Here is a 13,863-nt window from a genome sequence, read left to right on the forward strand (position 1 = left end):
CAGAGCAATGAACGTGGGCCAACAGTCGGCAGCCAGATCATTTGCACAGACCATAGAGCAAATGCTTGAAGGCATTAGAAATTCGAAGAGGAGGAGGAGAGTAAAAGCTCAATTTATGACTATTCTCGCAGAAACAAGAAGCGATAGTGAGGATTCCAGCTAGTTCTAGTCTAGTACAACAGTATAATTTAGGTTAAAAATATTTTATTAATTTAATTTTTTTTAATTTTTAAAAAGTTATTTATAAAGTGTAATTGTCTATAAATCCTTGGGGCACTGCTCCTTCCAGAATTCTGTCATACTGCCATGGTACCATTCCATGTTCACTGGAGAAGTACCCAGTTAATTCATCTCTTAGTGCACGAACGCTACGACTAGGATGGTTTGATCCTACTCTCTTAATCCCTTGCAGTTTATCTGTTGCTTTTCTCCAACCCCCATAATGAAAGGTTCGATCTTCCTCCACATAATTAGTAAATCCTGTAGGGCAATATTTCCTGAGGGATATTGGTAAATCTTCTTCTGCTTTTTGTAAGTAGTTGTGAAGAGCTACACAGGCCTGCACAATTTGTTCACAGGTATCAATATTGCCTATTATAGGTTTTCTAAGGCATCTCCACCTTTGCACCAGAATGCCAAATGTATTTTCAATACACCTACGTGCCCTAGATATCCTATAATTGAAAATACGTTTGGATTCTGGTAAATTTTCCCCTGGATAGGGCCTCATAATATCATTATTTAATGGAAAAGCTTGGTCAGCCACTAAGTAACAAGGAAAATTTTGTGTCATTCCTGGTAAAGGTCGAGCATCAGGAATATGCCAAGTCTCATTTAAAATTCCTTTCCCAAAATCTGTTTGCCTGAATGAGGTACTATCATGCTGAGAGCCTGGTGCTATAATGTCCACATAAATGAACTTGTAAAATGCATCACAAACTGCCATTAACGATAAACTAAATGACTTCTTATAGGAAAAATATTCAGTTCAGTAAAATTAGTTCAATTTATAAATCGAATTATCTCTGAATAATTGTTTTACCACTTACTTATACAGGCTAGGAACAAAAGTACCATTATTGTATCCTCTTCTTCTTCTTCAAATGACTCCATTGCGTTTTTTTTTTTAATTTATTTTTTCTATTAAATTAAAGTTATTCGCGATTAGGAACTAATATTTCAAATAAACACAAAGTCACAAGAAACAAAACATCTTATGCCAATCCGAATGTCAGATGTCAATCCAATACGTCAATATCACGTGTGTTTAAGTCTTTCTCTGATTGGTTACCTCTTACATTCTTACATTGAATATAAACGGGGTTAAAAATCATAAATGATAAATCTTGCGCGATAAATCCTTGATAAATCTTACGTGTTACATCTTAAATGAATATAAACCCACCATAACAAATTGGGCCTATTTCACAAATCTGTATCCTGTATATGCTGAATACTTCACTACTTTTCCATGTGGACGAAAAAACACAACTTTTATGAAGAAATTGGCCTAAGTGAGGAACAAATTACCCACTAAGAAGATTGCAACATAGCTGAAGAGTGAAATGGTGTACAATGGGGTTTAACTGCTTACATTAGAGTAGAACAGTGGATAAAAAAAGCAAGTTTTAAGGTCAGTCTACTGATTTTACTTAAATTAAGGGATTACCCAACTCCATAGTCATAGTCATAATCATAAACTTAATTTTGGTCTATAACTATAACACTATAACAAAATCCTCGACAAAATCGTCCTGGTTACTTGTTTACTATGTGTTCTAATGAACAAAAATTTAGTTTATGATTATGACTATAACTAAAAACTTGGGTAAACGTGGCCTAACATCCAAAATGAAAAGCATTGCAGTTTTCATTATTGTTATTTTTAACACAATAATTATCATTACACACTTTAGTAAACTGCATTGCTCAACCTTCAGTTAATATGTAGATACAATGTTTTTGTCGAGGGGTAGACCGCCGATAATTTTTTATACACCAAAATACCTTGAAATGCCTTTAAAATACCTTACAATGCTTCTATTATTGCTTAAAATGCCTTATAATTATAATGCCTTAAAATTGCCTAAAATGCCTCAAACTGCTTTGAAATACATCAAAATGTCTTTAAATTATTTAAACTGCCTTAGAATACCTTCAAATGTTTACACATATGTGGCATTCTTAAATTTACGACTAGTTATTTTTTGTAGGTCCCGTCACAGTTTTTAGATTAGGTTAGGTGACAACATAAAGGTTTTACCAAATTTTTGACACTTGATTTGACCTTGTGCCGAAAGCTTCAAATTGATTTTCTAAGGTCAGGTGACTCTTTTTCCGAATTCTGACCAACAAAAAATATTTTTTTGTAGGGTTGCCTGAAATAGGGTTCTTGCACAGAAAATATTTATAGACATTTTGTATTTTAGGGAGTAGTACGTCATTAAAATAACCCCACCCCAAAATATTAATTTTCTTTTTTATGTTATAGTGAAGATATCTTGAAATGAAAATCCTACAAATTTTCATACTTTATTCCCGCGCAAAATCAATTATGATGGGCCTGACGTAACAGACACACGTATTCACACCGCATACAGTTAGTACAATTTCAAAATAATTTCAGGTTTGAGCTATGTTGCCATATTTATTAGAAAATGCAGTTAACAGAAACTCAAACAAGTATGTGTGGGTGGGTATATTATGAGGTTTTTATATCTGATATGTCAGTTATAAAACTACGTCTTTTCCTTTAGTACAAAAGAGAAATAAAACTATTTACCATAAATTGAAAAACTCGTAAATATTACAATTCTATGAAAAACACAAATTATTAAGAATTAGAAGACAATCCGACAACGTTGCAACATAAAATTATACTATTTTTTTGACAGTAATGAGTACTGACATTTGACATGCCCTTGCCGTTTTGCGGTTTGTGTCTCGTGTTTGGTCATTTGGTTTTGTTTTGAATTTGAAGGAGTTTAGTGCTGTTGAGTTCAACTGTTTTAATTTTTTTTTAAACATGACCGAGTTAGGGTTTGTGAAAGCCGATTCACGGAATCTACCTACAGTGGATGCTGTTATGGTGGCTAATTTTTTTGCAGAAAGTGATGTTTTTCACTGTGCTGAAATTCGTGGGGTTAAAGCTGAAAGGTAATAATACAATAAAATAAATAATTCAGTTATGTGTAGAAAGGTGCACTTTGTAAAATAACATAATAATAACAATATTGGTTTTAGTGCTGGGAGGCAAAATTATGGTGATTCTGCGATAGGGTATGTGCAAATAAAGCGGGAAGCTAACATATGTACAGTCAAAGGAAAAATATGTCCAGAGCACAAAGTAAGAGGGAAATCTTACAGTCAAACCATCACTCTTGATGAGCAAGCAGAAAAAGTTATTAGCTGTGATTGTCATGACTGTGCTGCATCTTCCGGTATTTTTACTTAATGTTTTATCAAGTATTTATTTATAATTTAATTTTGTTTATTAGGAGGCTGTAAACATATGATTGCTTTCCTAATGTGGCTGCACAGACGAAGTGAAGAACCATCACCAACAGAAGTAAAATGTTACTGGAAAAAATCAACATTGGCCTCTGTTGGATCAAGCATTAAATTCATCACACTTGATGATTTTGGTGCCTCAGCTGGAAAAGTAAATCCAAAATCAAATCCTGATGAGTTCTTGTCTTCAGTTATTCAGAAGGCTAAGGAAACAGGATCTCAAATGCAGCTGCTCAAACACTACTCAGAAGAACCAACTGAAAAGCAACTTAGTATCCATAAATTGGTGGTACTTTTTTTACAGAAAAGTGGTAATAATGATGCAGATGCATTTTGCAACTTTGCAAGTACACAAATGTCAATTGATGTATGTCAAAAAGCCTGCATAATGACAACTGAGCAGTCAGATTCAAAGTTGTGGCATGACTTAAGATATGCTCGAGTTACTGCATCAAAAATCTATGAATTTGCGAAATGCAAAACAGCCCCTGGTTCACTTATAGAATCTGTAACTGGTGGAATTAAAATTAAAGAGACCAATGCTATGAAAAGAGGAAAACTATTGGAAAAGAAAGTTTTGCAGACAGTTGAGAAACTGACAAACATCAACTTTAAAGCAACAGGCTTGCTAATATCACCAGGACATCCACTTCTAGGGGCATCACCAGATGGAATCTCTGAACAATATGTGTTGGAAATAAAGTGTCCTTCAAAAGAAAAAACAGTGTGTTTGTACATTAAGAATGGAGAAATTGTGAATAAATGTAAAGCACAAATACAGTTGCAAATGCACCTTTTTGGAAAACAAAAAGGTATCTTTTGTGTTGCAGACCCATTTTTTGAAACTAATGGAAAAGTGAGTTTGTTGTATGTGGACTACGATCAAGAATTCACTGAAAATTTAATAGAAGCAGCAGAAGCATTTTGGAAAGAGAATGTATTTCCCTTTTTACTTAGTAGTTTTAAAAAACATTAGCTGGTTAGTTTTGTTGACTTTAGAGTATGTATGTATTTCTGATTTTTCTCTTTCTGATATTTTTGTAAATACATTTGTAGAGATCTTAATTTTGTTTTCTTTTTTATTAAAGCTATTAAAGGGTTTGGGGTTGTTAGTTTAATAATACAAAATAAAATTATATTGTAGTAGTAAATTGGCTAACCTGGAAACATTAGAACCACTTCCTTGCTGCAAATAAAAAAATCATTTTTGAAAATTAAATTATTCTATTTGAATAACTAGAAAAAGAAAAAAATTAATAATATTTATTTAGCATAAAAACTACATAATCTATCAAATATAACATTACGTGTACAAAAGACACAGTGCTATCCACTACAACAAGACACATGTTTATATAAATTTAGGTAATATCACAGTAATGTGTAACAAAACTAATGATTATCCTTTTATTAAAGGATCTTGTAAATTTACTAATCCACAAGCTATGTTTACAACATGGTCAGTTAAGGGAATTAACTTAGAATGTAAACAAGAATGTGGCCTTAAAAAGTTAAACTCCCTCACTCGGCGAATGACACGTTCAATATGTATTCTTAAGCTAGCAATTCTTTTTGTGGCCATCACTTCCTCCTTTGACAGCTTAGCATCGCTGGAAACACTGGGCGGACGCACTAAGGTACAATTTTTTTCAAGGAGTAGTTTCTCAATGTTTTTAAACCCCCGGTCCGCCATCACAACTACTCCAGGTTTTAAAACTCTAAATAGCCACTGTTTTCTAAAACACATTGAGGCCACCAAATCCTTTTGAAATAAAGTTTATTATTCCATCTGGCGTACAAGAAATCAAATACTTTAAAGTATTTGCCTTTTTATATTCTGACCATGTCAGTGCTTGTTTAACAGGATCTACAGGTTTATGAATTTCTATTTCAAAGCAGGCAATAATGCTCTCTACACTTCCAAACCGCGCTCTAAATGGTAGAGGAAGTTGAGCTTGTATTGACTCACTAGAAGGCCATACAATTAGTTTTTTTAATAAGGGACCCATCAAAACTACTCCTTCTTTGAATATCTTGCTTACTGAACTTTCACTTAGTCCAAAGTCATCTGCAAGTTGAATAAATGTACGTCCGGTTTTGATTTTCATCAAAGTGATATGTATATTTATTTCTTTTAAGGCAGTTTGTTTTTTGACCTCCTCAATGAACCACATCAACTCCTTTGAAATACCTAAGTACATCTTGGGATGCCTATTTATTTTAACCATAGTTGATTGCAATGCCAACTCGGAAATATTTTCTTCCCTTATCAAATAAGCGTCACTCTCACTTGTTGGAATTTCTTCCGATGTGGAAATGTTTGGAGGTGAAGATGTACTTGATGAAGGCTGTGACAAACTGGGGGAAAAGTGCAATTTTCTAGGTTTACCACTAACTTTCCGTTTATTTGGCTTCTCTTCTAAATGTTTGATTGGAGAAGTAGCTTGTTCTCTTGTCAAAATTTTTATAGGTGAATTCAACTTATTCACACAATGTGGTGCAACTTGAACAGCTTTGCTCTTATAGTGAGGTTTATATAAAACTTGCTCACTTTTATGAACCGTCTGTAACTGGGATGCAAGTGGCGGTGTGTTTTGATCACAAACAGTTAAGCAAGCTGAAGTACTTTGAAAAGTGGTACAACTTACTGGAACTACTTCACTTGCTTCTTGAAATTTTGCCACTTTTCTTGGAACTTCTTCCTCTTGTTGTGTGTTTGTGAGTGCACTACTAGTTGAATTAGAAGCCAAAACATCACATGAGATGGATAAACTCTGTGGAAGGTTGCATCGCGGGATGGCAGTTTTTTTCATTTTTTTTCTGCATTTCATCATTTTCCACTCCATGTAGTTCTCCATATCGTTTGGCAGCTACAATAAAGTACAACATAGAGTAAAAATATTTCTACAAAATTTCTGGTAGGAGTAGGGGCCTTTAATAGTATCAGTTTAAATTAGATTCAACCAAGGATTAAACTAAGTATATTACCTAAAATGTACTTACGTCAAAGTGATCTTCACAGATGTATAAAGACTTTCTGGCAATTTGTTGCGAATCACGTCCAGTTGCCGCTATCCACAACAATCTTGTGCTTCTATTTGAAGGGATTTGAAAAAATTCTTTGGTTGGTGTTTTGATGGAAGTGTTGCTGCAGGACGACATCAAACACCACTTATATTCTCCACTCATGTTTAGATACAAGGTATAATACGATAATTGTCACTTGATAATAACAGGAAAATTAACAGTAACCGTATAATAACTCAATTTCAAAAGGAACACAGAGGAAACACACAACAAACAACTAAGAGACACGACAATAAAGGACAAATTGACAATACGAATATTACGAATACGCCATTACGCCAATCTGCTCTAGCTCCACTTCACTTCAGCACCGAGCATAGAGAATAATACTATCACTAGTACAAAGTCAAAGTCGAAGTCCAGAATTCTCAAAATTGTACTGCACTGAATTTTGGCAACGTTGTCTCATACGGGTTGTTAAGGACCTAACCTTTATCGGTAGTGTTCCGCGAATTAATTTTGGAACGCATCCCAGTGTCGAGAGCGGAACGCGCAGACTAGACGTAACCTAACAAAATTTCAATAACAATGATTTGCATTCTGACCTTGAGTGAACTCTCACATGGTTAATTTTAACTGGTCTTTTTTACCCCAAAAAACGGGCTTTGTAGTTTGTAAAATAAATAGGTGTTAGTAAAGCTGTGGTTTAAAATCATTAATATATTAATACAGTTTGCTAGACGCAGGAGTTTCAATTCAAAATACAAGAAGTAAAACATCGATCGTCTACATGGTCCTTCGTAGCCACATTGTTCATTGTTAAATGAATCAGTGCTCAACAGATCACAGCAGAATAACGCCTCAACTAATCCCTGACAAAAACTGATCGTCAAATCCAGCAATCAAACACACAGCCTGGAGTTGAAGACCCTACCAGCAAGAACTGTAAGTCCGTTCCTTTTTATCCATCTTTAGCATTCAAACTTTACCTTGCTTATGTTTATCTTACCCTATCTTTATCAGTTTTGAGCAGGTAATGTCTGAATCACTTATTAGCTCTGATTTTCTATGATAAACTTATCCTGAACCTTTACACTGTTTTGCAGTAGTTTAATCAGCCTCAACATAACTTTAGCAAACTTATCTTCTTATCTTAATCACTATCATGGCTGAAAACAGTCTAGACTCTTTAATTAAAGCACGTAAAGTCATAAAATCTACCTTCACTAGGTTTATCACCTACTTTAACTCGATAAAAGATACAGAATGTACATCAGACATTCTTATTCAACTTAATCTAAGGCTAGAACGCTCTGAGCCGCTCTTAACTGAATTTATGAATGTACAAGATTCAATTGACAACATCTTAATTAAAGAAATGCCTCAAAATGTCTCATCAACTGACAGGGCAACAATTGAAGCAGCAGAGCGACCTAACTTAGAGAAAAGTGAGCAGGAACGAAGTAGTTTTGAGGATATTTATTACAATCATATAGCTCAAGTCAAATCCTACATTGTTAGAGCAAATCAAAGCACTACCACCTCAATATCTACTTCAAATATTCCTCAAAACAACTCTGTGGGCTTAACTTCTGGAGTTAAACTTCCAAACCTAAATCTGCCTACATTTACAGGTTCTTACAGTGAGTGGATGCAATTTAATGATATCTTTAAATCATTGATTGACTCTGACACAAGTTTATCAAATACTCAAAAATTCTATTACCTCAAAAGTTGTCTAGAGGGAGAAGCAGCTACCATTTTAGACTCTTTAAAGGTTACGGATTTAAACTACACTATTGCTTGGCAGTTATTGCAAGATAGATACCAAAACAAGAAAATAATTGTAAATAATCATTTAAAACATATCTTTGACCTTGATCCTATCAATAAAGAATCTCATCAAGCCTTAAGGCACATGTTTGACACTGTTACCAAGCATGTTCGCTGTTTAACATCTATTGGCCAGCCAACTGACCAATGGGACACAATCTTAGTATATTTAGTATCAAACAAATTTGATAACAACACAAAGCGAGCTTGGGAACAGTTCGATTGTGCTGGTGATTTACCAACCTTTGCGGAACTCAGTGCTTTTCTCAAGAAGAGATGTGAAATCTTAGAAACTTTAAGCTCAAACTTTAGAAAGCAAGAACCAAACATTTCTACTAAAAAACCTAATATACAGAGCTATCATTCTAACACAGTACAATCATGTGTTTATTGTGCAAAATCTCACAATGTATATAACTGTTCCGATTTCCTAAAGTTACCAATCACTGAAAGAATCAAACAAGCAAATCTCAAGAAATTTTGTACAAACTGTTTGCGCAAAAATCATTCTACAAAAGATTGTAAAGCTTCAAATTGTAGAGTTTGCAACAAGAAACATCATACCTTGTTACATATTGTTTCAAATACAAATCAAACTCAAAACGGACAAAATTCAAATGTTGCCAATCCTCTGAATGGAAATGCTGACAATAACACACCTGCTGAAACTTTTGCAGCTTCTTCAGTTATAAATATGGCCTCTAGTAATTTTAATAACATTTTACTAGCAACTGCTGTAGTTAAAGTACTTGATTCTAATGGCATGTTACATCCATGCAGAATACTTCTAGACTCTGCATCACAATCAAACTTTATAACTGAAAACTTATGTAAAAAGTTGAATCTCAAAATGCACCCAACTAACTCATGTGTTATTGGGATAAATAATAATAATAATAATAATAATAATGCTTTATTGTTCAAAGATACAAAAATCTCACTGACAAAGCCATACCTTAAGTTAATTATTACAAAATAAATTAAAATCCAATTAGAACTATTAACAATAGGGGGCAAACCGCAATCAATTACCCGAGAGAAATTCTGCGACAGAGTAATAAGACTTATTAATCAAGTAGTACTTTAGCTGCCGTTTAAATACGTTAAAATTTGAAATACCTCTTATGTCAACCGGAATGCTGTTAAAAATTTTACCTGACAAGTACAGTACAGAGTTCCATACCAGTGCGCTGCTAGGTACTGGGAGGCGAACCATATAGCAACTGCGAGTGACCGATGGCGCATGGCTGTAAATACTGTCATGATGCTTTCTGTGCATCAAGCAAGCCGTTTCAAAAATAAAAAGTGAGGGCAGAGTGAGAATCCTCTGGTCAATAAAATGAGCCCTACAAGAGTCTCTGGCTCCAAGGCCACACATACTTCTAACAGCCCGCTTCTGCAATCTGAACACCCTGTCAAAGAGCCCAAGGCGACAGGCCCCCCAGAAGCAAATTCCGTACCGAAGGTGAGACTCAGCTAACGAGAAATACCCGTTTCGCGCCACCGAGACCCCAAGGTTCTGTCTTACACTACGCAGAGCATAACATGCTGTGGCGACCCTAGTGCAAAGGGCATTAACATGTCCCTCGAACTTCAGCCTCCTATCGATCTCCAGACCCAAATACTTGCAAGACTCCAACTCACTCACAGCAGTTGGTCCCATATATGCCTCTAGATCGCAATTAAAATTGAGAATGTGTGTTTTTGAAATATTGAGTGTCAGACCATTTGCCAGGCACCATCTCCGAACTGCACTTAGGTCTTCACTAATTGCCGCCCTCTGTTCCGGAACACCTCTGCAACGCCATACAATTGCAGTGTCGTCAGCAAATGAGACGCATTTACCATTTTTCACAGACAGAGGAAGGTCATTGACATATATGAGAAACAGCAAAGGTCCGAGAATCGAACCCTGTGGCACTCCCGCAGTAAGCTCGCCCACAGAGGATGTAACAGCACCAAGCCTAACCATCTGACGTCTGTTCGACAAGTAAGACCTCAACCATGTTAAACAGGCACCCCTGAAACCGTATCCCTCCAGCTTGCGTAGCAGAACGTCATGCCGCACTGTGTCGAAGGCCTTACTGATGTCACAGAAAACTGCGGACGCCAACTCACCACAGTTTAGGCCGAGAAACAACTCACCAAGCAAATCAAACATGGCATCCGAAGTATTTTTTCCCTTTTGAAAGCCGAACTGAGAGGCGGTCATCACGTTGTGTTTTTCAAGGAACGTGACAATACGACCTGACATTACCTTCTCCACAATCTTGCCTAGTGTTGGCAGCAGAGAAATTGGTCTATAGTTTGACAGATCACCTCTATGGCCTCCCTTGTACATAGGTATAACTGTAGCAGATTTAAGGAATGAGGGAAAATAGCCCCCCTGAACAGAGTGATCTATAGCATCTGCGAGAGAAACAACAGCTGAATCAGGGAGGTGCTCAAAAATTCTCAGTGATATTCCATCCCAACCAGACGATTTTTTGTTTTTCATTTGAGCGAAAATAGAAACTAATTCGCAAGAGTCCACAGGATTGAAGTAAAAACTTTCTCGAACTGAAGCATTCATATGCAGCATTGGATCCACGCCGCCACAGGTACGATCAGGCATCAGGTTTCCTGCTATAGTGCAGCAAAAGTCATTGAAATCATTGGCAGATAAATCCGAAGCACCATTGGCATTCCCACTATACTTGCCCCTGAGGTCATTTACAATGGACCAAATCTCGCGCTGCTTATCTACAGATCGTTCTATTCGAGCTGAGTAGAAAAGTTCTTTCGCCTTCCTGATACACCTTCGGTAGATTGACCTATAACTGAAGTAAAATCTGTTAAATAAATCGTTGTCCATGTTAAATTTCCTAATATAATGAAGGGACCTCATATTTCTGGATGAAGTCTTAAGGCCCTTGGTAATCCATGGTTTGGTTTTTTTCTGTTTTATTTTAATAATGGGAAAGGAGAGGTTAAACACGTGAGAAAGCGTAGCATGAAACTCTTGCAAATAATCAGTCGCACCATCCGAAGCACCCCAAAAAGTTTCGCCCGCAAGAGCAGAGAATTTGTCATAATTCTGTCTTGAGTATAATCGCCCAGTCCTTCTGACCCTAGCAGCGCTCCTTGCCGCCAAGTTAAACAGACCCAACACGGCCTCATGGTCTGATAGACCGGCGCGGTGAACCGTACATTGAACCAGTTGATTGTCGATATTTGAGCAGAAATAATCGAGCAGTGTTGCAGTTTGCCCTGTGACTCTCGTACATTCACTCACATGCATTTTTATATCAAACGACAAAAACAATTCTTTAAGCGTTAGGACAGAGATCAAGGTCTCATCCCTAAAGTTGATATTCCAATCTCCAGACAAGACAATTGTGGACTTTACAGGAAAACTACATAAGATTAGTTCCATATTATTAATAAAAACTTCCCATTCCGTCCCTGGAGATCGGTACGCACAAAGAATATACATATTAAAACGATTAGAGTATACTACACTAACTTCAAATTTCTTTTCGTCAATCAAATAGTCAAAATCATTGTAAGGCACAAATCCGTAATAATCTAAAATGTCAGTCCTGGCCAAAATCACGGTACCTCCGCCTTTGGACAGTGATCTCGAAAATCTTGAAATCGATCTATATCCGTCCAAATGGAGTGGCTCGTTTACCTTGAGCCAATGCTCCGTCAACAGGAGTATTTGCGGAAAATTAATGCTACTTAAGAATAAATAAAGTTCAGCTGTCTTATTTCTAAGTGATTGAATATTTAGCAACATTATTTCTAAAGAGACACGCTTTCTACTCCTAAAAAATTACAAGAATTAATACCATTTATACTCTCGTCAACCGCACTTGACCCAGTATCACATGAATTATCAGGTAAGCCCGCCACATTAACAACCACCTCAGTATCAGCACTATTTTCGGCACTTGTCTCAATGGCGGGAAAAAAGTTACTTTCGAAGCGGTCATCCCGCAGATGGACATCAGATTCTACAGCTATTGCTTCGTATGTCGGTGATAAAGCGTTCGTCCGCCCAATATCCATGTCGAGTCCAGGCTGCCCCTCAACGGCCTTTTCCCAAGTCCGCATGCCCGTCGCACTGGTCAACTCGTGGAGCTCATTCGGCTGAATTCGAGCGGTAATGATCACCGATCTAGTCACGTTGAAACGTTCACTTTGTTCAATATACAACTTCAGTAGATCGGTCATAGAGTCAAGAGTGTGTCGGTATGGTTTGTTACTGCGAACATCATTTATTAGTCTAATTGATAATCCTCTGCCCCGTGAGAAGCGGGTTATATAATCCAAGACACTGTTATACTTTCTCCCAGAGACCAACCTTAAGTCACATTTGATGAGCATTATCAAGTTAGTGGTTTTACCGACGCTCAAAAGTTCTCTTAGTTGGGAATAGCTAGGAACTTCGTTAGACAGATCCAAACCAACTATCACGGTATCTGCATTGGCATAGTCTTTGGTATACGAAAAAACATTCCCTGTTATCTCGTCCATTGCTTCTGGCTTGTTAGAAAACCAAGACTCCATTAGCCAGTTTTTTTGGATTTTGGCATGTAGAGATTGAGCTAAATTCTTAACACTCAAATCTCCATACATTAAGACTCTGGATTTATAATGTACACTCGGCTCTAGTGAAGAACAACTGTCCCTATTTGTAGTTGTGTGGAGATTTTCGTTCAGATGGACCTGATTTTCGGCCAGATGTATGTTCTCTAATTCACTACGCAGTGCTTCATTGTCAGCTTCCAAAATACGCAAAGAAGATGTCATGTTTTTAAAAATGTCTTGTAGATCCGACACTTGTTGTTTCAAGGAGTCAATATCGTTTATCTTTATAGATAGTTCGCTGTGTAGCTCTGTGTTCGCAGTTTTCAATTCGTCAAACGACTCTTTAAGAATTATATAATCTTTATTTTTGAATAATAACTCCTTGGTTACGGCTTTTAAGCGTTCTGATTCTTCCGTTTGGACAGCTGAAGAAACTCTTGTTACATCTGGACTTGGCACTTTTATTTGTTCAATTTTTTTTCTGAGGGTCACAATGATAAGGTCCCGTTCTTTAATTTCGTTCATCATTTTCTCCTCAGACTGAGTGGCCTCCTCCAAGAACGACGCGGAACGCCGCTCTAGACGTTTGATATGCGCGTCCCTTCCATGCAAGTCATCTTGAAGCCCACCAATTACACCCTGAATTTCTTCCAGTGCCCCAGAGTCACCCCCGATAGCCTTGTCAATGCAGTCGGGAGAGCACAGTATCATGTTATCCTTTACGACTTCGAAGGGTTTTCGATTTCGGGCGTAGCAGCTTCTGTGTAAAAAAGTTTTACAGTTGATGCAAAAATAATAGGGAACCTCCTTGCTGCGACAGCATTTATAGTGCGACATTATGAATGGTTGATTCTCAGTTTAGCTATACTCTAACGCTAACGATATTTCTGCTCGTTCGAAAATGCTCTTCGACGACAA

General features: G+C 36.7%; 2 protein-coding genes and 3 long non-coding RNA genes across 5 annotated transcripts in view; 2 read left to right on the forward strand and 3 right to left on the reverse strand.

Moving 5' to 3' along the window:
* LOC145736595 (uncharacterized) overlaps positions 1-13,863 on the forward strand; it is a 259,716-nt gene that overhangs the window by 70,821 nt on the left and 175,032 nt on the right. The gene's annotated exons all lie outside the window — the stretch shown is intronic.
* LOC145736397 (uncharacterized) overlaps positions 1-13,863 on the reverse strand; it is a 99,128-nt gene that overhangs the window by 29,065 nt on the left and 56,200 nt on the right. The window lies entirely within an intron of this gene.
* LOC145736486 (uncharacterized) lies at positions 2,375-5,214 on the forward strand. The gene is made up of 3 exons (XM_081990938.1): positions 2,375-3,156; positions 3,244-3,440; positions 3,498-5,214. The coding sequence occupies exons 1-3, from the start codon at positions 3,026-3,028 to the stop codon at positions 4,484-4,486; spliced, it is 1,317 nt and encodes a 438-aa protein (XP_081847064.1). The 5' UTR covers positions 2,375-3,025; the 3' UTR covers positions 4,487-5,214.
* On the reverse strand, positions 4,759-6,699 carry LOC145736683 (uncharacterized). The gene is made up of 2 exons (XM_081991106.1): positions 6,514-6,699; positions 4,759-6,380 (listed from the first exon to the last, which is right to left on the reverse strand). Exons 1-2 carry the CDS (start codon positions 6,697-6,699, stop codon positions 5,247-5,249), a joined length of 1,320 nt encoding a protein of 439 aa, XP_081847232.1. The 3' UTR covers positions 4,759-5,246.
* LOC145736487 (uncharacterized) lies at positions 7,243-7,694 on the reverse strand. The gene is made up of 2 exons (XR_014179973.1): positions 7,527-7,694; positions 7,243-7,467 (listed from the first exon to the last, which is right to left on the reverse strand). It is a non-coding gene; the product is annotated as an uncharacterized LOC145736487 (long non-coding RNA).

This window comes from Ips typographus, linkage group LG12 (genome assembly GCF_016097725.1).
Source record: "Ips typographus isolate SLU linkage group LG12, UJ_Ityp_2.0, whole genome shotgun sequence".
Classification (NCBI taxonomy): domain Eukaryota; kingdom Metazoa; phylum Arthropoda; class Insecta; order Coleoptera; family Curculionidae; genus Ips; species Ips typographus.

Excerpts from the sequence above, each read along its gene's own strand:
- LOC145736683 (XM_081991106.1), bottom strand. The coding sequence starts at position 6,699 with ATGAGTGGAGAATATAAGTGGTGTTTGATGTCGTCCTGCAGCAACACT. Across the intron at positions 6,381-6,513 it reads TCTGTGAAGATCACTTTGAC|CTGCCAAACGATATGGAGAA; the intron begins GTAAGTACATTT and ends ACTTTATTGTAG.
- LOC145736486 (XM_081990938.1), top strand. The coding sequence starts at position 3,026 with ATGACCGAGTTAGGGTTTGTGAAAGCCGATTCACGGAATCTACCTACA. Across the intron at positions 3,157-3,243 it reads CGTGGGGTTAAAGCTGAAAG|TGCTGGGAGGCAAAATTATG; the intron begins GTAATAATACAA and ends TATTGGTTTTAG. Across the intron at positions 3,441-3,497 it reads TGACTGTGCTGCATCTTCCG|GAGGCTGTAAACATATGATT; the intron begins GTATTTTTACTT and ends TTTGTTTATTAG.